Source organism: Sitodiplosis mosellana, unplaced genomic scaffold (assembly GCF_009176505.1).
Source record: "Sitodiplosis mosellana isolate CC-2019 unplaced genomic scaffold, AAFC_SMos_1.0 Smas_scaffold_6197, whole genome shotgun sequence".
Lineage (NCBI taxonomy): Eukaryota > Metazoa > Arthropoda > Insecta > Diptera > Cecidomyiidae > Sitodiplosis > Sitodiplosis mosellana.
The window spans coordinates 8,707,312-8,727,432 of record NW_022601438.1 but is presented as its reverse complement, the minus strand read 5'-3'; the positions used below and the strand labels follow the sequence as shown (position 1 = coordinate 8,727,432).

Genomic DNA, 20,121 nt, shown 5'->3' with positions numbered 1-20,121 from the left:
AGTTGAATGTGGCGTATAAAATATATTCTATTGACACAGTCGGTTACCACTGACAACGGCTTCTTCCTCCACTGTTAGTCGCTCTCCGAATCCCACTCGCACACTTCCTCGAACGAAACGTTCAAAATGTAACGAATTGTGAAAACAAAAACCAAACAATCAACCCACTATCGGTGTATGTTTAAGTTTATTCATTTTTACACAGTGTACATTTATTAGCAAGAACATCAAGAGTATCTTCTTCATTCACAGAAAAATACAAACAGCAAAACATATTTCAGCTTTAGGATCATTCAATTGCATCCTCCGTTCTCGTTTATTTTGGGAAAATTTCCATTTTCCATTTTTGATGTTCACGAATACACTAATCAAAGATAATTTGTCTCAATCAGAGAGGATGCAGCGAATTTACAAGAGCGCTTAAAGATAACTAACGGTATTTTGTTTTCTTTACTCTTCCAAAATGATTCTTTATGCAAATACACCAATTTTATATGCGTAACTCAAATAAAATTGTTGATTTCTCGATTGTATGAACGGAAACGTTTTTCTTCTGTTATTGTCGTTCGCTGTCCCTATTATCTCTTTCTATCTCGTTCTCTGTGTTTCAGTTCTATTCTGAAGAGAAAAAAATGGTTCGAAAAGAAAATTCTTTTGAAAAGTGTGTATTAAATGCCATGTAAAACGGTTTAAAATTGTAAATTGATTTTCTTGTGAGTAAACACACAAAACTTGAAATAATAATAGCGACGACAACGATGAAAAAAAGCCAGCAGCGGCAGTATTCGTAAAAGTGCGGGCAAGTCTTCACAGTGTCATGGGGCCTCCAAAAAATATTATGCGAAGATTGCAGAAGTTTTTTCCGCCAAACATTTCAGAATACATCAAAATTTTCGGAATATAAATTTAATCTCTTTTGTGGAAAACACAACGTAGAAGAGAAGAAAAAAAACGCACACACAACACAACATTAAAAAGCGAAGTGATTCACACTTTGGCGCACATCAGCACAAATGAGAGAGAGGGAGAGAGCAGTTTGAAAAATATATTAAAACACACCACGCACACACACACACACACCGCATAAAAACAAATATGAATAAAAGAAAAAGGACGACAAGCTGACCGCACCGGAAAGCCTGTTAAAAGTGTGAATTTCAATTTAAATTTTAATAACCGATTTAATTCGATGGTAATTGACTGACTTTATGCGTTCGTTCGTCGCCTCACAGTGTTGCTGTACACTTTTTTCTCTCTCTCTCTCTCTCTTTCTCGTCATTCGCTCACTCTGGTTTACTGTGTGAATGTTTATGTCAAATGACCCAAAACGAAAAGTTCGACGAGCGCATCTAGCTCGCTCTCTCTTTTTGTTCCTCGCATCGTTTACACGCTCGTAAATATGTATTAACATGGAAAAATTGGGAAATTTGATTTTATCACACCATGGCACATAACCGAGGACCGAAGAAAAGCAGAATAAGAAGAAAAAAATGGTTGAAAATGTGGTGTAGAAGCGTTGCAAATTTATGCGGTTTTATTTTTCCGGTGTTGTCATCATCTCCGTTGTTTTTTCTTCTTCTTTCTATTGTGACCGAAAGAGGGAGAGAGAGAGAGTGTGTGGGCAAAGTTAGCTGTTCTTATTTTCGAAACATAAATATCCAATATCAACCACGACAACGACAACAACGATGACAACAAAAACAGACGAAAGAGAATTGAGAATTCGACCACTTTTTTCCTAGCTGCTGGTGCTGTTGTTGCTAATGAAACATCGCGATTGTGGCATATCTTTTCTTTCTATTTCTGAAAACTGCAAATTCATCAGAAAATAATGAATGAGAGCTAATTTTGCCCATACTCGTATCACTGCTCACAAGCTCGCTCACTCATTCTGGTCTTTCATGCAGCAAGCACTTTTTCCGTTCCTCCATTTCGTATATGTATATGGTGATTGTTGTGCTCTTTCTTTACTTTTGAGATTCCGTTATAAACACGCTCTGGGCCGTTGTTTGAAGGGGAAAAAAAACCTTCAAATAGCAGACATTTTCATTGTTTATTTGATCGAGCTCTTTTGTGCGAGTGTGAATTTGTGTAATAAAGAGGAAAAGAAACGACGACACGGAGCTGTTGAGTGCAAATTTTTCGTCTTCAATAAAAAACAGTCACGTATTTCCACACTTGTAGGTGGAATTTTACAGTTAAATTTCATGCAGTTGCTGTTGTTATTCTCGAAAATTAAAATCTCGAGGTGCGATTAGAGACAGAGCTCAGCAAAAAATAAAAAAAGAATTACAACAATAACAACCTGAAAATGTGCTGAACACGGCGAGAAAAAAAACTGCGTTGATTCAGAACAAATCGGTAAATAATAGCTGCATCCTTCCATACAAAACGATTACGTGCATTTAACGTTGATTTTTCTACCATTTAATGCTCATTGTTACATAATTCACATGTTTTTCGCCAAAAATAAATCATGCAATGAATTAAGTCATAGGATTTCTCGTACGTGTTTAATATATGCTAAGCCAACAGTACACATATGTTCCAATTATACGGTACAATTTCTCTCTCTCTCTCTCTTCGCTCTCTTGAAGAAAACCGACAATTGATGTGCTTTTTATTTTAGCCACGTCATTTTCTAAGAGTTACCATGAAAAGGCAAAAAAGACCAAAATCTCATAACAAAAAACTCCAATTCACTTCGTACGCATCCTTCAATGTAGATTAAAGGAGAATGACCGTAATAAATGATAGCTAAATTAATATTGTGCAAAACAGCGTTCGACAATCGAATTTATGTACGCAAATTTAATTGGAACTCATTTTCAACTGTTGGTTAGCTTTTGTTCTAATATTACACATTTTCTCCAGGTCTCTCTCTCTCTCTCTCTGTTTCGCTTTCTCTGTTCGCATGAACTTTAACACAGTGACTTTAGCATTATGACCTCATCGATACGCACACGCACACACATACAAGAATTAATTTATATTGGTAACTTTGTGTGCGTGTGCGAGAGTGAGTTCAGTGAAGCACACGCGAATGCGTCCTTTCATTTGCAATACCCCATCATCATGTTATCTTTAGCTATATCATGTCATCGTGTTGTTGGCTCTTCTTTCTCTTCTACAATCAATTTATTGCATAAATTATTTATATGACTGTAACGCAATTAATCTGGATCATATTATACAAAGTTATGTCAACGTGCGCGCAACGCACCACATCATACACACAAGTGACAGCATTTACATCATCATGCGAATGTTGTATAAGACAAATTCAATCGTTTGCTTCTTGAATGACAATGTTTTGAACGTTTTGTGCGTTCGTTGTGTTTGCAGATCGTCCAAAATCACCGTATCTACTCATCGATTCACGTCGACTGGATGCGGGAAATATTTTTGTACCTGTCAAAGAGAACTCCGAACTGACACTGGCTTGCATCAGCGAAGGAGGCAATCCAAAACCGGTACTCAGCTGGGAAGTACTGATAAGTCCGGGCGTTGATCGACATTCGCAAAAAGTATCGGCGGAAGTTTTAGAATTGCAAGAAATCAAAAATGAGGTAAGAGAAACATGAACAAAAACCATATACACTCAGATGGCAGACATACACTCTTCTCGTGTTGCGCATAGAATCTATCCGACAATTTAAACGGTTTAAATGACAGTTTATGATCTCGGAAATTGCGTTAAGAGTTAAAATGTTAGCATTCCTGTCAATAAGCAGAGCAACAGCTCAGAAGAATGCACACAGCATTCACTGATATTGTTTTCTCTCTCTCTCTCTCTCTCTCTCTCTCTCTCTCTCGTTGCATTCCACGTTTTTCCCTCCCTCACAAATGCACACCACCAGGCGGATAAAGAGCCATATAAAATAAATAGTGGAGCTAAAAGTGAAGCAAAATTGCCAGCTGTGTATCGGGCACATCACAACGCGAGAATTCTGTGTGTCATGGAGCATCCAACGTTAAAAACTCGACTAAACTCATCACTCTTGCTTGATGTACAATGTAAGTATATGATTTATCTCCTCCTTTTCCGGTTTCAGTTCAGTTCATTTTTTTCAGCGTTCATTTTCTGGTAATTGTATGTCTAACTCTCTCTTACACTCGCTCGGTCTCCATCCCAGTGTCACCGTGCATAGAGAAAGAGTAGTGTGTGAATATAGTATATGTGCAATGTGCATGGGTGGCAATTCGCCGAATCGAACTGATTCGATTTAATTCAATTTTGATTTGAAATGCAAACGTTGCTCAGCTCAGTTCATTGGTTGGCAGTGGTAGCAGCAGTTCGAAACGGCGAAAGTCCAACTGAATTTTTATTTTATTTTTTTCTTATTTTCTGAAACCAAATTCATTGTAATTGAATTTTTGTTTTTTCCGTTTCATTTGACAGATACACCATCGTTTGCAATATCACGTACGCCTGGTTTTGGTTATCCGCTACGTGAAGGCATTGAAGTTTCGCTGAAATGCGATGTCGATTCAAATCCGCCCAGCACGCCAATTTGGCAAAAAGACGATGGAGATCCACCGGTAATTTCATTTTACCCCTTAAAAACCCCATTTGTGTGCGAGATAGTCGAAAAAAGCACACTCGATGCTCTCTTTTTTTATTCGTGTGGCATTTAAACCCCCCCCCCCCCAGTATTGTATCTCAACGTTTTGTTCTAAAGTTTGAATGAGTCATTGTTCTGTTGACCAGACCTGCTTTTAATGAAAATTGGTTGTCCTTTAATGTGATGAATTTCGTAATGTTCTTTTTTTTGTGTTCCTTCACTGTGTCTCTGCCCCCTTTTTTTTCTCTAATTGTTGTCATTCTGTTTGCTTTTTTTCTCGTTCTCACGCTTCTTCAAACGAAAAAAGATACCCCAAAATGGCGATGGCTTTTTGAATTTTACGCAAATACGACGCGAACATTCCGGATGGTACAAATGTACATCGCGCCACTTGAATTTCCAATATTCGAGCATTGGTTATTTCTTGAATATTCGATGTAAGTTGAAATTTTTTTATCAATTAAAACACACACACAAAGACACATAAACAACGATAAAACCGCACAATTTTATCCAATGAAAATAATCATCATTTCATTCTACGAATGCGTCATACAGATGACAATGTTGATGTTACATCCGAGCCCGTCGAACAAGAGGTTTCAGTTGGTTCGCCGTTACAGCATACAACCAACAAAAATCATCAATTAGAAGTGCAGCTGGGTGGTACGGTTACGCTTCAGTGTCCGCAAGGTTCGTTGGGATGTTGGTCGCATTTAGATCCGATAAATCAGCGTTTACGCGGCCTTGGTATGGGTTCATCCGTGCCAACTGGCATCTATTCGCTAAAGGATGTCGTCTATCAAGATGCTGGCACGTATAAATGTGTCGGTCAAAGTCCGACCAATAAAAAGAAACTCGATGTTCTACACACATTATCGCTGAATGTTAAAGGTATGCTTTCTTTTTCTTTTTTTTTTCATTTATACGATTTTATAGCCGATCCGATCGTCAATCGGCGGTAGGATTTCGTACTCCGATTTCTTTCGTTAACGTTTCGGATTCTATGTCTAACCGCCGTTTTTATTGCCCTGATATATTTCCTAATTGCAATGACATGAATTCACTCTGTTTGTTTGAATCCAAGGGAGTAGCTAGTATTGAAAAGAATAGAGTCGTGTCAAGCAAAACGGAATTTTCCATCCCTTTTCTCTCATTCTCTTTCTGAGAGAGAGAGAGAGGGGGGGGAAAGAGCAAGGCCATAATTAAGCGGCCATCCACGCACATTCAATTATGCAAATTTACCCGCATTTTATTCCGATATTTCAAGTAAATTACAATTTAATTTCCACACACAAACACACACACACAGGAGCACCGACGGTGAGCGTTCGAAATCAAACACCTGCTGCTTATCCGGGATCACCGTTACATTTATCGGTTGAATTTTGTGCCAATCCACCCGCCTATGCGGCCAGATGGCTACACGGCGACCGTATTTATACGCCTGGCAATCAATATGGCATTGATGTGCTGGCCTATGGAGTTATCGTAAGTCAATGAAAATTGCTTGAATTGTGATTGCTTCATTCTTTCTTTCGTTGTTTACCCCCCACCCTTTACCATTTCAGCATCCCTCAGCTCAAGAGCAAATTGCTTTTCAATGGTCAAACTCAATATTCATGTACATTTGCATTGCTTCTTTTTGTCTCTTCCTCTAGGATTTACCGACTCCATTCTGTAAAGAGGCTCGTCTCACGTATGTGCATATGCACGAACGGGTGCCGCGCACATTCTATTTCATCGTTTCGTCGCCGACTGGTTTGGCTGAAGCGCAATTTCATATAAATTTTACCCGTAAACGAAATGTAATATCAAATTCCGTTGACAGCAGTGACGAAGAGCTACGCGATCCGGAGGAAATTCATTTTCCCGTCTTTGGTCACGCACACAGTCAACATCACACGCCAAATATTCTCCAGAGCATCCATTTTAAATTAGTTATAGTCACTTTCATTATTGTTAACATATTTTGTAGCAACTTATTTTAACATTTGTAAATGGCATTTGATCATTTCAACTGAGAACTAACAACAACAACAACAACAACAACAGAACATACGAAATAAATAAACTAACAGAAAAACAAAACTAAAAGTCTATTGCCCCCGCCATCAAGTCCATTGTAATCTTTCTATTGGCCGTACATTTTTGTTTTCATACGGCCAAAAAAAACAACAACAACAAATGAATAAAACTGTTATAAAGATAAAACTAGAACCAAATGAATTCTAGCTAAAAGAGTATTATGAATGAGCCTAAGCTATAAATAAGTTAAGAAGACGATTCGTTGCGAAAGTCATTTTTCCAATCCAAAAAAAAAGAATAAACAAATTTATACGTGCCCAACTGCAAAATCTAATCTATATTCAATACACACAGACAGACACACAAAGCGACAAACAAACCAAATAAACACAAACGCGTACATCAAATATATAATCGGTTCAAATAAAGTCAAAAAAAATACAACACCACTTTTTCTTCTGTATTTCCCTCGACTTATTTTGAAACGGCGTTGTTTTCTTTTTGCCCTGAAAAGAACAACCGAAGCTTTTCTCTCTCTCTCTCTCTATTTCTATGTGGCGAAAGCTGTTACACATAAACACAATGGGTAGAAATTAATTACCACAATGTATTATAATTGATAAGAGCGTAAGATGTTAAATTAAAAATAATAATAATAAAAACAAATTATTAAATGATGAACGAAATGACGATATTTTTATAGGAAAAACAATTGAATGAAATCACAAAAAGACTTATTTAAATAAAGAAGAAGAAAATTGAGAATGAAAAATATGATGAAAGAAAGCAAATTTAATGGAAATTTTTTCCAATGAATAATCCGTTTTGAAGCGAGACCAGGCAAAACAGAAACGTCTTGGTTAAAACTGGTCAATTTGAGATAAACTTCAGATCTAGAAGTTATATGAAGAAAACGCACCAGAATTTGATTTCATTCACATTTATTCGTTGTTTTTTCTTTCTATTTCAAAGCCCAAAACTGTTAACAATCCTTCCCGTCGATAAATCGGTCCAATCCAAATAGACAAATTATAATCAAGTTTATTTTCAATTTGCACATAGACGACGAAAAAATTCGTCTTTAAATTTTTTATTTTTTATTGATGCTGTTGAAAACTCGGAACTTTTCGTTGGGTTTCAAAGAAAAATGCAGTGAGAAAACGATTCGAAACTGCTTTCCGTAACTAAATGTGAGTTAATTTGTAGCTTTTATTCGCTTCGATTTTCAGTCATTTTGTGTATGATCGATCACGATCGATAAGTTGAGACCATAGCTGTAATTTAACCACTTTCTCGAAATCGAGAGACAACCAAAAAAAAAAACAAATCTATTCGAGTGAAACAAATCTGAAAATAATTCTATTGATGTAAACGTCCTGTAATTTAAACGGTTGATTCAAAATACTTATGAACCCAAATCGAACGGAAAATTTATTGAAAATTACTTTAAGAGTATTGTTGTAATGTTCAGATGTTCACCACATTTTTAGAGACCCGTGCCAAGGTTGTTTTTTTTTTTATAAACTAATAAGTCTTCATAGTTTCGCAACATCGAAGTGATGATGCAACAAAATGGAAAAAAAGAAGATGCTATGAATTTGAAAATGATTGCCGAATGTATGATTCGAAGCAGTGTAGACAATATTGTGCTTCACTTCAATGATAGAAACAAATTTATGTGAATGAACATCGCTCAAAATGGACCTGAATATTTAGCCCAGTAGGCAGCTCGTTGTTGGATTACAAATGAAAATACCCCGAAAAAAAATCAAATCAAATTTTTTTCGAATCAAAATCACTCAAACTTTGTTTCAAACAAATCGTTTATGTGGCAATTGATCACAAACTATTCGCCGTTGAATCAATTTATACTGTTTTACAACCATCTCTTTGCTAATAAATCTCATCTCCCCGCCAAAACGAAGACTCATTTGTTAAATGACTGCACATGAATTTTATTTAAAGTGAAAATCAAACCGAAATAGCAAAATGCAACCCCAACACAAATAAATACGCCGTAAAAAGATTGACGATGTAATGAAAACTGAACGATGAAATGCTTGGAAAATTGAACATTGGAATACCGTTCCATTCTTATGATAAAACATTCACTCATTGCATTTCAGAATCAAAATAGTGAACGAGACTTTCTTTTCCTCGCAAATTTCTTTCATTTTGAATTTGAGTTATGGAACTGAATTTCTTTTAAATGTTCGTCTTTTATGTGGTTTTTTGTTCCGTGTCTTCATTTCAATTTGGTTTTGAATAAGAAATATTCACTTATGACTGAAGTAAATATTTCTTATCAGTTTACTGTTTATTTCGTCAGAAAAAGCGATTTTTTCATTTTCGATTTTGTAAGAGATTTTTTCGTTATTGTTTGCTATCTTAAAGCTTCTGTCTCCACTGGAAGTTCGCAACAAAATCAAAACCCGACCATTTTTTCCAAATAAACATTTTAAATGGAGAACGAGAAATGATTAAATAAAAAAAAGGAAAAGTTAACACACATCGATTGATGACCATACAATACAGAGATTAACCGGAAAAAATCGGAATTTTTCTTTGTTGTGAAAAGATAGCAATGAACGGAATGAAGCAAAAGTAGAATTGTATAAAATGGTGCTATTTTTTCTTTTCATGTTCACTTGTATAAAGAAATATTGCGAAAAATTTGAACGAAACAAAGCAACAAAAAAAAATCTTATTGAAAGAGACAAGAGCAACAAAAGACCCGAAATTGAGAAGTGTTATGAACGAAAATGGCGACGAATTGAAGAGTAAAGTAAACGTTTCCAATAAATGTCATTGTATAAATGTGTAGCTATCAAAAATGTAATTAGTCAAGTAGTATGTAAACGAAGAAACCAAAACAAAAACAAAAAATGAAAACCAAGTTTTTTGCTTTACCAACAAAAATGTGTGTAATTTAGTGAGATCGTGTCTAATCCTCTAACTTCTTTATGTAGCAACAATTTTACACTAAACACAAACAGATAAACCAACAATCGATTCCCTGACCATTACTCGGCAATAGACTATCTATTTATGTATTCAAATCTAATACCAAAATAACAACAGCATAACAAAACTAATCGAACGAACAAACGAATGAAAATAGTCTTTCTTTTCCCAAGCAAACTACCCATTTTCGATAAATGCCACCAACGTTTTTTCCTTTTCCAATGTCCACACTTTGTATGTGCCAATCGAAAATATCTAACATGATAATAAACTGAATCTTGCGGCTCAACCGCGCACCTCTGTTCCTTCAATCGAAAATAAGCAGAAAAAACAACACGAATAACGAATTTATCTCTCCAAACGAACAATTTGGATTACTTTTAATTTCTTCCACTTCTTTCTCTCGATCTCAAAACACCACCTCCCGCCCTGCATAGATAAAAAAGAATTATTTATTTAGTTTTAAACACAAATTAACAAACAAAAAGGAGAAGTAAAGAGAAAATCTATATATTTTGAAACAGGACCTAATAGAAATTGTTTACAAATGAAGAGAGAATAAAATGAAACGACACAAGAAAAACAAACAACAATTTTATGATGATCAAACAAACAGAACAAAAAAAAGCACGGAAATGCAAATGAAATCTACAACTTTGGACAATGAAATCGAATCGATTCGAAACGGAAAATACAAGATGTACGTAGCTTAGATTGAAACCATCCATTAAATTTAATTATTATTTTTTAACAAAAACAAGGCATATAGATAATTTAATTGTACAAGTGAGAGGAAGAGAGACAACATGATAAAACAATACAAAAATGTAGAAGGATAAAAAAAAAAACGTGGAGAAAAACACTGGCAAAAATTTCCCACAAATCGTTCTCTGTGTGTATGTGAAACAATTCAAAATAAATCACAACATGAACAAACGACGGCCAATGCAAAATGGATCTTTGTATAGAGTTAAACACACACACACAAAAGTAAATTGTCAAAAGTAGTTGAACGTCATCGCAAGTCGGGATAAAATATACGTTTGAATGGTGTTGACATATACAAGTGCGATGAAATTTATCCCAAAAGTGGATGTCAGCACTTATAAATGTATGGTTTATCCCGACTTGCGATAAAGTTTAACTACTTGCTTTTGTGTGTGCAGAAAAAGGAAATCAAAGTAGCATATATATCGATTCGTATTAAAATATTTATATAGTACGCGACAGCATGAATTTCACCGGGAAGTCAATCTCGATGGAATGGGTGAGAAAAACGCCGCAATCGTGCAATTGTCATAAATTGCTGCTGCCCCCAAAGTATATATTTAATCAAGAAGCGAACAATCTAAGCGTCGGATGGACACCACAATGACATAGCAAGTGAAAACGAACAAATCAGTTGAGATATGTTGTTAAAATCGTATTGCACTTCATTGTATTTATTTAACGGTCAACGGAAATGGATGATTGGCGAGATTAATCAAAACAAAGCTTGCAAACGCCAAGAAATTATTATTCGCGAGCAGAATAAAAATTTACTCAAGCAACACAAAACAGAAGAAAAATGATGGACAATTATACAATGGATCTTAGCATCATTACTAAGAGATACTTATTATAAATATTAATATGCAAGAACAACCAACCAAAAATTAAACAGCGTATTAAAATGTGGTAATTTAAAAAAAAACGTTTGTGAAACAACAAATAAAAATCACATATTCGTAACTGCATGATGAATTCAATTATACGAGAAACCTAAATGAGAAGAAAGTAATCATAACCACCACAGAAATGATCACAAATTGCCAGATATTTAATTGGATTTAAATGGACGACTGCAAAATGGAAATGATACAAATATTGACAGGAAATAAAACGTATGAAAACACACAAAAAAAAATCATCATTCGACTTTTATTCGCATTATTTCAATCGAGATCAAATTTTGTGTTGTTTTTTTTTTCTTCATTTGATGCATTTATTAGCTTATTGGTTTAGTTTTTATTCAATAAATATTGATTCTAATTAAGCGTAAGTATTTGAAGAAATCGTTTAATTAAATTCTCGCTGGCAAATGGCTGCACTGAAAAAGATTGGAAAAACTTTTGGCGCTGTTGATGGAATACAGATGGATTTTTGCACCAATTTTGAAGCTTTTTTATCAGTTGCTTTTCGGTGCTGAAAAGATTATCCTTTGGATAAATCTCGGGATAGACTAATTTATTAGGCGCAATTGGCATGCAACCACAATGGACTGCTTCAAGCCTGAAATGAGATTTTTTTTCAATTCTAATTATAGCCAATTTTTCTAAGGAATGTTTCGACTTTATCGACCATGTGATTTTGAAAAAAAAAAATTTTTTTTGATCAGTGAAGGTAATTCACTTACATCGAAACGCCATAAAATTCATGATCAGCCGTCGATAAAACGATGTCTGCTTCACCAAGGCACTTTAAGTAGTCTTCGCGGCTCAAAAATCCGAAATTTCGAATTCTTCCCTCGAGTTTGGCGCGCATTTCATCGAAGCATAGTGGATGCGTATCAAATTGTTCGCCAACAATTGAAACGGTGAATGGAATTTGTCGTTGATTCAGTTCAATGAGTGTATTGGCTAGCAATTGTGGATTTTTATCGTGCTCCCATCGATGTGCCCAAAGCAAGTGTAATTCACTGAAATTTCGCTCAGTTGCTCGTTCCATCGGCATTCGATGGAATTTTATGGGAAAATATAAAACTTCACATTTTGGCTCAATACGATCTCGAAGTCCTTTTATTTTAAAATCCGATTGAATGTTCAAGAACGTACTGATATTGTCAAGAAACGAGCTCTGATTGAATTTTGAATTGAATAGCACTCGATCGGCAGCAAGACTGTCAATGAATAATAATTGGCATTTTAAATAATTTAAATTCAATTTTTCAATTATACAAATTTATTCGAACGTTACCATGTCATAATTTGATTCAATCCATACTGGCAATCGCGTTCTTTGATTTCTCGCACCGGATAAATCAATTGGTTCTCGTGAAAATAGACAATTTTCTTGCATACGACTAAGTCTGGGCGCATGCCAATCAATTCTGCCAGGTTCAACACCGACGATGTAAAGAGAACCTCATACTGATGATCGGTTGGAATGGATTGAGAAAAGTACAATGCACTCGTTCTTGCTCGCCAGTGCCATTTCTTGGCTGGTAACGTGTATAAATCATACTTTGCAACATCAATATCTGATTGAAATGATGAAACACATTAAAAAAATTCGTTGAAATAAGATAAAAGTTGAATTGAAAAAAAAAATTTAATTTTAAATTCATTCATACCTTGCAGAACCGTATCCAAAAGTTGTTTATGTGAACCGCCGTAGAAGGCTTCAATAATTATAACTTTTGCCATTTGTCATGTTCAATACTCACAGCCACTTTTTGTTTACCTTTTTCTTACATTTCGTCAAATGCAGACTGTGATTGTGAGGTTATGTCACCAAAGGTTAGAAATCATATGTCAATTGAGCGGAACATTCAAACACATTCACATAAACAATTGGAATAAATTGGATTGATGCAAAAATATGCGTATTTATTTGTCCAAAGTTTCTATCGTGACAAAAACAACTATTTGACATGGCGGAAATCACCATTTAAATACCATGGCTAGTTTTACAAAGAAATTAAATGATTTTTCATTTCAAAATGTTTTATTTATTATTTAAATTTAAAAAAAAAATCCGTTTTCTAATGTTACTTTTTTGCATGTGTTACATTACTTAAATAATATACAGAGAAAATTGCTTCAGCCTAATGTAAATTTTGCATTTTGGTTATCGAAGAGGGGAGGTTGGTTGTTTTTTTTTTTTGTTACATATTTCTTTAAAGAAAAATTTGGCCATTTGATCGCTAAGTGTTCATTGGACGGTTCACTTCAGACACAACGAATGGATCAAGCGTGATTCGAAAAATGAATCTGAATCTCTTTAGGAATAATGAAGGGAAAAAAATGCGCATGTGATGAATAATAAATATGATGCTCGTTCTTTGTTACATATATATATATTTCATGATGTTTGTCCGTCGAATGTCGTCAGATTGTGTTTGTTCTATTCTCTCTTTCTCGTTTAATCGCACTTATCATTGACGATTGGAAAGCGTATGATTCGCATCTCATTGCCATAGTCACAAACCACCGAGCCGCTTGCGAATAAGATCTTTTTCGAGCACAGATGCGAATTCAGACAGTCCAATTTGATTTCTCGTGTCTGTTCGCCGCGTCGTACATCCCAAATGACCAATGCACCTATTTCGAATAAAAGAATTATTAAATCAGTGTGTGAACATTTCACATGACCATTATGATGTACATGATGTGAATGTTACCTGGTTTAGCCGTGATTAGCAGCGATGGTGTCAACATCAATAAACTTGTGTAAACATAAGGCACATTGATGGTGTTGAGCAAATTCCCTTGGAATCGCTCCCAAATGTATAGACGCTCATCCGTTCCTATTGAAATCACATAGCTTGACGAACAAATCAGCGACACAATTGCACCGTCATGCGCTTGAATACTATACATACAGGCGCCAGTTATCAAATCCCACACACACAGCAAACCGTCCTGTGAACCCGATCCGCCCGTGCAACTTTGGTAGTGATCAATGAATATACTTGTTATTGGACCGTAATGTCCGTGTAGTGTAAACACTAAATTGGCTAAATCCAATTTGAAAACCTGTAGAAAAAAAGACACAGAAATGAGGAATTTAACCATGGAATAGAACATTTTTTCCCTTCATTTTTCACATATTCAAATAATTGTATACGAAAAAAAAGGGAGAAAAAGTCAACGATTAAATTACCTTCAACGTATGGTCTTGACTTCCAGTTAAAACCGTATTACCAACCACATCCATGCATGTAATTAGCTGTTGATGGCCTTGATGCTGTTGTTCCAAAAAACATCGCATCTCTTCTTGACTGCTCGATGCTATCGAGCAAATGTCATTGCCCTGGCTGGCCAATTGAGAATTTGACAAACTTCCCGTCGAACCAGTTCGAACGTGTGCTGAAATAAAAAAAAAAACAAACAATTATTCCATATTAGAGTCATTTTTGCATATTTGGTGAGGCAACTGATTTTGAAAAAAAAAAATTCGATAATTACTTCGTCGATAGGCCGACATGAAACCCCAGTCAATTTGTCGTCCTTGGTTGTATGTTTCCAATCGCAAAAAGTCGATTCGACCATTCAGTCGGGCTGCCACTAAACGATCGCCGCTCAAGTGCAAATGAGTTATTCCATAGTTTTGCTTTCCTTCTCCTTCGTAAATACACTACAAGAGGTGAAAAGTTTACAAAAAATGAGCAAGAATGTTTTGAAATTTCAATCACCATACCTTAAGTGTGCCAGTTGTGCTTTCCCAGAACTCAATTTTTCCATCTGCGCATCCAATCACAATTAAATTGTCGGTGTAGTCCAAACACCAAATGGGAGAAACTTCTGGTTTTTTATTTGATGCCACCGTTGGTGTGGCAGTCATTGTGATCGGTGATGATCCATCATTACCACCCGCCGATGGTGTGTATGAACCAGACAGTCGGCGATTTATATTAAAATAATTCTTACGATTTATCACACTGATTTGTTCGCCATTTGAAACGTCCCAAGTGGTGATTTTGCCATCGAGACACGAGCAAGCTAGCATCCGTCCATCGGTCACCATGCACTCAATTCGATGGCTATGACCTTTTATTTGTATTGGAATACTTTCAAAGATTCGTTGTGTTTTCGGGTAGGCAATATCGGTTTTTGAGTCATTCCAACTGGAACGCCATTCGGCATAGTTACGACTGCAGATGCATCGATAAAACACGATCATTGCATACGACACAACAACGATGCTGATTGTGCACAGAATGGTGGCGAGTAGCATTTCCATGGGTGTTTTTGGGTATAGTGGCGTTGAACCGATATTGTAACCGCCTGCAGTCAGATGGTATGCAATTGAACCCTCTTTTTCTTCCATATCAGCAAAATCGATGGGATCTAATGCAATGGCCAGAGCTTTCCATTGAAAATGTAGTTTTGGCTTTTCGTCAACGTTTCGCAAGTAAATCGCTTCGTCCGGTGTGACCACGTGTGAAATGCGAATGGTCGGCAGAATTGTCACATATTTGCCACTCACCGAAATGTTGTACTGCTTTAAAACGGATGACCAATGAAAATTGGACAAATGCAAATTCACATCGTAATCGGGATGACGGAGTTTATTCAATTGTTCGGTCAAATTGTATTGTTTTTCATCAAAATATGTGCTCTTGTGCTGTGAATCACCCTCTTTTTCCACAAAAGACACACTATCACCATGCTTAATATCCATATTTGACATTTGCATCCCGTGCGGGGCATAGTTCTCAAAGCCATTGTCATCGGGTAGATCGGTGTGATTTTTCGCTTCCATCACGAAAATATGCGCAAAAATATCGGAATTATAAACGATCGAGCAAATCCACACGATCATCCAGAGCATGAATGCACGTTGAAAGAAACGTGTTCGTGCCCAAAAATTGATGATCTTCAGTCGTTTGGGTATCTTTTTGGTTTCAGCTATGGCTTTGCCAGCGGCCACCACATCTGTCGGTTGCATTGAATCGGCAGCGACGGAGAATTTTGGATGTGAACGAGATCGGCTCATTGAAGTGGATTGTGCTTTAGGTGTGCTGCCCACATAACGATACGGTACTCGTTGCGCCATGTCCGGTACATTTGATGATTTTGCCAAATTGCTAAACTCAATGCGTCGTATGTTCAATGCAAGCACCGTGGAAAACAAAAGCATCTGCATGAAAAAGTCCGAAATCAAACCGACAATGGCAAATATACTAAACTCTTGAATGACTGGCACAAATGTCACCAAGCCAATCGTTAGAATTGTAATCTCTGTGAGTAATGTTTTCGTGATGGACCATCCTTCTTTGCTCAGTCCTTGTGCGACACGAATTTTTACATCGAATTTCTCATCCGTGGACACCACACTTTTTGTGATGACCAACACATTTTCCAATCCAAACAACATTATGAGATACGGCAATACACCACGAGATTGCATACTTATTGTTAGACCGAAGAAGAAACACAGCCCCAATGCCATCATTAAACTACTCAATACCGTTACCACTGCACTGATGGCCAGCACAAAACGTGATTTAAACACATCAATTTTTCGCATTGAAAAATACACGTACATAAACACCAGCAAAAATGCAATGCACATCGGTACACATTCGATTACATTGAATTCACCCGGGTAATAAATGTATGTGATTGCTTCACGGTGTGCCGGTTTCGTTGCCGTCATCGTTGCCACATTCTCCTGATGTAATGGATATGCTTGAATCAATTTCTGCTTGAGTGACTCAATAAAAACGGGATCATTCTTTTCCAGCACCAATGTAATTGCGTATTGAATGATTCTCGGCCGCACTCGTATCGGATATCGTTTAACGCCTGAATCGCGTAACAACATTCCGAAGAGCATCTCAGCCGTTGATACTTTCGATTTTTGTAAATTCTGGAAAAAAAACAACAACAAGAACGTTTGTATGATTCAAATAAGAAAACCATTTCGAACATAGTTGTATCTGTTGTCAATTTTTATGTATTGTGTTGTGACCTTAACGACCTTGATACTTACATGATGATGAAAAATTGTTGACAAAAGATTTGTGTCCTTCTTAAAGTTTTGTGCATTTTGTTGCCACAGATTCGCCGGTGACAGTATGAGACAGTTGTATTCGGGGAAAATGGATGAATATTTGGTGGGTTTTTTCACATTTTCCACATGCAAGCATATATTGGCCAAATTAGTTTTGCTCGTTTCCTCTTCGTGATTCCGAACAATTTCCAATAGTTTGAAAATTTCGTGCAATGGACCACGATACGCGTCCGTAAGCAGTAGATTTTTTCGCCATGGTAAAACACTGGAACGCAGCACAATCTGTTGAATGTAAACAAATGGATCGCTGTTTGCCCATGGAAACGGTGGCTGTTCGTGCGATGCATTCCCTGAACCCGATGGCACCTTATCTGAATTCGTTAAAATGGTTGGCGATTTTATCGTTGTCGTTTGATGTTCGTATGGCAAAATGATTTTGGTTGGAATTGTACCGGGTAGCGGAATATTTAGCAAAGGATAGCTGCAAGAGAAATAAATTCAATTTGAATTGTTTGTTCAGAGTGAGAAGAAAAAAAATATCCATTTGACAATTCACCATGATGATAAAACCATAAAAATGGCCAAACTGGAAGCACAGGTGGGATAGCTCGATAGGAATAAGCCATGCTTGTAGTACCATTGAGCGACACGGGACGGGAGTTCAGTTTTCGTTTCCTTCACATGATGACCTTTATTAATTTGTGACATTTTGTGTCGGCACACCGTTCTCTTGTGCCACACACCACACGCTCAACAACACGGGTCGGCTCACGTTGCGGCGAAACAATTTGATTTTCCAAACGAATTTGAATGATTCGGCAAACGGCAACAATTCATCGAGAGAGTAAAACCGGTGGTTTAAAACTGAATTAACACTGAATCCGGATTCGAACACAACTTCCACTTACGGCAATATTGAATAACTTATGTCGCAAAAAAAAAATTCAAAACTTATCAATTATACACAGTAAACAAAACAATTTGCAACGCATGTGTGGTTTTAAAATAAAACGAATTTCTTTTGGTTTTCTGCTTTAAAATTGTTGGTTTGAGTTCTTAGAACTGCTATTGATGATTAAAATTAGATGTATGAAATAAGCGTGCTGCTGTATTTTATTGGTTTGCTCGTTACATTTGAAATGCGGGTAGAATTGACACATCATCCAATCGTATTGCGTGATTTTCGGTCCGTTTTTTATCTAATTTCTTTCTAATTTTCATAATTTCAATGAAATTTTGTCGATGAAATTTGGTGTATGTATCAGGTGTGTGTATGTTTACTTTCGATTGTAATAACGATGTGAATATTTTCAATAATTGTTGAATTGTTTAATTTTGTTTGATTTCACCAACGTTGATTCGGCATATTTTTCTTATCTTCTTTTCTTTGACACTTTTGTTTTCTCATTCAATGAAGACCACTTGTTTGTTTGGTGCACGTTTTGATTTGAAAAAATGAAATTTCAACTATGTCTGAAAATGTGTATATAAATTGTAATCTTTTATGTGTTAAATTTGTAGGATTTTAATCGCCGTTTATAGAATTACACATGATAACAAAATCGATGAATCAATCGAATGGAATCTACGCGGTTATTTTGTTTATAATTCTGGTGCGATTTTGTTTTTTCGCTATATGCGTTCAAATTTTCGTCTTTTCTTCCGGAGTTTTTGATACACACTAACAACCGAAAACTGTGCACACTGACGATGATATTCAGAAGCGTCGATCGAAATGGCAAAGATTGAAGTAGTACACTTTAATGATTTTGATTACGCCGTTTTAACATAACGCAATGTGCGCGCGATCTTTCATACGACCATAGGAACATTACTCATTCGATATTCGTATGTTTACTTTGCGGCAGCGGCGACAGCAACAGCAGCAAAAATAAAATTTAAAAAAAAAGAAGGAAAACGTCGGGCCAGCGTAATGAGGTTTTTTTTCTTCTGCTGTTGCTTGACCGAAGGAATTGGACACAGGAACAGAAACAGAAAGAGAGAGTATAACAAAACGAACACGCACACACAATTCGGTTACATGTCTTGACCCATGGGGCCAAATCTTTCAATCAGCCGTTTCGTTTGCAACATTCGGCTCGAAGAGAAAAGACGAGGAGGAGCACGCAATTGTTTCCACAATTTTCGGTCACTCTTTATAGTTATGGTCAAAAAAGTTCTTGTTATGAACACACTACTCTGGTTCTTTTATCGCAATTTCAAAATTGGTATGATATCGCCACACACATTGTCTTTCAAATTCGCACTTGTACACAATGTCTATACACACAAAATGATCCGTCAGTTCTTTCTTCGTTCGTCGTGGTTTGGAATTTTCGTTCTTCTCGGGTCTTTTTTCTTCTATTGCGTTTATTTACTAGTGTATGGCAGAATCAATGTGTGATTTTTTTTTACTTCTATTGGAAATGCGTCTTGTTCATATTTTCACCGCTCGCACCTTATCTCTTTCACTCTCATTCATTCATTTGCCTTCACATACACACACTTTGTGTCATTGATGTTTGTGCGATTTCTGGTTTCTTCGTTTCCTTTTTGCCGTTTATATTCTATGTGCGTGTTGTTTTTGTTGTTGTATGATTGAAATGAGTTTGATTTAATTGATTTGTTATTATATGTATTTCGCACACATACAGTTTTTTCCTCTTTTTACAAATGTGGTTTCACTATGACATATGTATGTCTATTATTGGCGCCTTTTGACTTATTATTGTAAACGAACATGTGAAATGTGCACAAATGCCATGTTAAGCCTGGTTTCAGAGTCACACTTTATTTCACGGTTCAGTTGTACGTTCACAAAGCATTTCGTTTCGAATCAGAAAAA

At 36.2% G+C, this 20,121-nt stretch overlaps 3 protein-coding genes across 5 annotated transcripts in view; 1 reads left to right on the top strand and 2 right to left on the bottom strand.

The window, feature by feature from the left end:
• LOC129577326 (uncharacterized) overlaps positions 1-10,044 on the top strand; it is a 113,983-nt gene extending 103,939 nt beyond the window's left edge. For both annotated transcript variants that reach the window (XM_055464128.1, XM_055464129.1), the window contains exons 7-13: positions 3,346-3,569; positions 3,861-4,017; positions 4,403-4,542; positions 4,873-5,002; positions 5,124-5,459; positions 5,878-6,056; positions 6,227-10,044. In XM_055464128.1, the coding sequence (XP_055320103.1) occupies positions 3,346-3,569; positions 3,861-4,017; positions 4,403-4,542; positions 4,873-5,002; positions 5,124-5,459; positions 5,878-6,056; positions 6,227-6,556 (1,496 nt within the window). In that variant the 3' untranslated portion in view covers positions 6,557-10,044. The remainder of the gene's footprint in view (positions 1-3,345; positions 3,570-3,860; positions 4,018-4,402; positions 4,543-4,872; positions 5,003-5,123; positions 5,460-5,877; positions 6,057-6,226) is intronic.
• A 1,462-nt stretch (positions 10,045-11,506) lies between these two features.
• Positions 11,507-13,121, bottom strand: LOC129577328 (glycosyltransferase-like domain-containing protein 1-like). The gene is made up of 4 exons (XM_055464131.1): positions 12,889-13,121; positions 12,513-12,795; positions 11,953-12,435; positions 11,507-11,828 (listed from the first exon to the last, which is right to left on the bottom strand). Exons 1-4 carry the CDS (start codon positions 12,959-12,961, stop codon positions 11,585-11,587), a joined length of 1,083 nt encoding a protein of 360 aa, XP_055320106.1. The 5' UTR covers positions 12,962-13,121; the 3' UTR covers positions 11,507-11,584.
• Positions 13,122-13,243: 122 nt separating this feature from the next.
• LOC129577324 (sterol regulatory element-binding protein cleavage-activating protein) lies at positions 13,244-20,003 on the bottom strand. 2 transcript variants are annotated; one of them, XM_055464127.1, is made up of 8 exons: positions 19,929-20,003; positions 17,833-18,749; positions 17,256-17,757; positions 14,958-17,132; positions 14,726-14,894; positions 14,421-14,626; positions 13,939-14,293; positions 13,244-13,858 (listed from the first exon to the last, which is right to left on the bottom strand). In XM_055464127.1, the coding sequence occupies exons 2-8, from the start codon at positions 17,982-17,984 to the stop codon at positions 13,680-13,682; spliced, it is 3,738 nt and encodes a 1,245-aa protein (XP_055320102.1). In that variant the 5' UTR covers positions 17,985-18,749; positions 19,929-20,003; the 3' UTR covers positions 13,244-13,679. The 2 variants fall into 2 exon arrangements, with proteins under 2 accessions (XP_055320102.1, XP_055320101.1); XM_055464126.1 differs by having other exon boundaries at positions 19,567-19,980.
• Positions 20,004-20,121: the final 118 nt, after the last annotated feature.

What these genes read in the sequence shown, in the direction of transcription:
- LOC129577328 (XM_055464131.1), bottom strand. Translation starts at nt 12,961, where the DNA reads ATGGCAAAAGTTATAATTATTGAAGCCTTCTACGGCGGTTCACATAAA. An exon ending in TTTGGATACGGTTCTGCAAG is followed by an intron (nt 12,796 to 12,888) that starts GTATGAATGAAT and finishes CATTTCAATCAG; the next exon opens with ATATTGATGTTGCAAAGTAT. An exon ending in GAATTTTATGGCGTTTCGAT is followed by an intron (nt 11,829 to 11,952) that starts GTAAGTGAATTA and finishes ATCTCATTTCAG; the next exon opens with GCTTGAAGCAGTCCATTGTG.
- LOC129577324 (XM_055464127.1), bottom strand. Translation starts at nt 17,984, where the DNA reads ATGTCACAAATTAATAAAGGTCATCATGTGAAGGAAACGAAAACTGAA. An exon ending in CAACAATTTTTCATCATCAT is followed by an intron (nt 17,133 to 17,255) that starts GTAAGTATCAAG and finishes TTTTTTTTCCAG; the next exon opens with AATTTACAAAAATCGAAAGT. An exon ending in GCTAATCACGGCTAAACCAG is followed by an intron (nt 13,859 to 13,938) that starts GTAACATTCACA and finishes TATTCGAAATAG; the next exon opens with GTGCATTGGTCATTTGGGAT.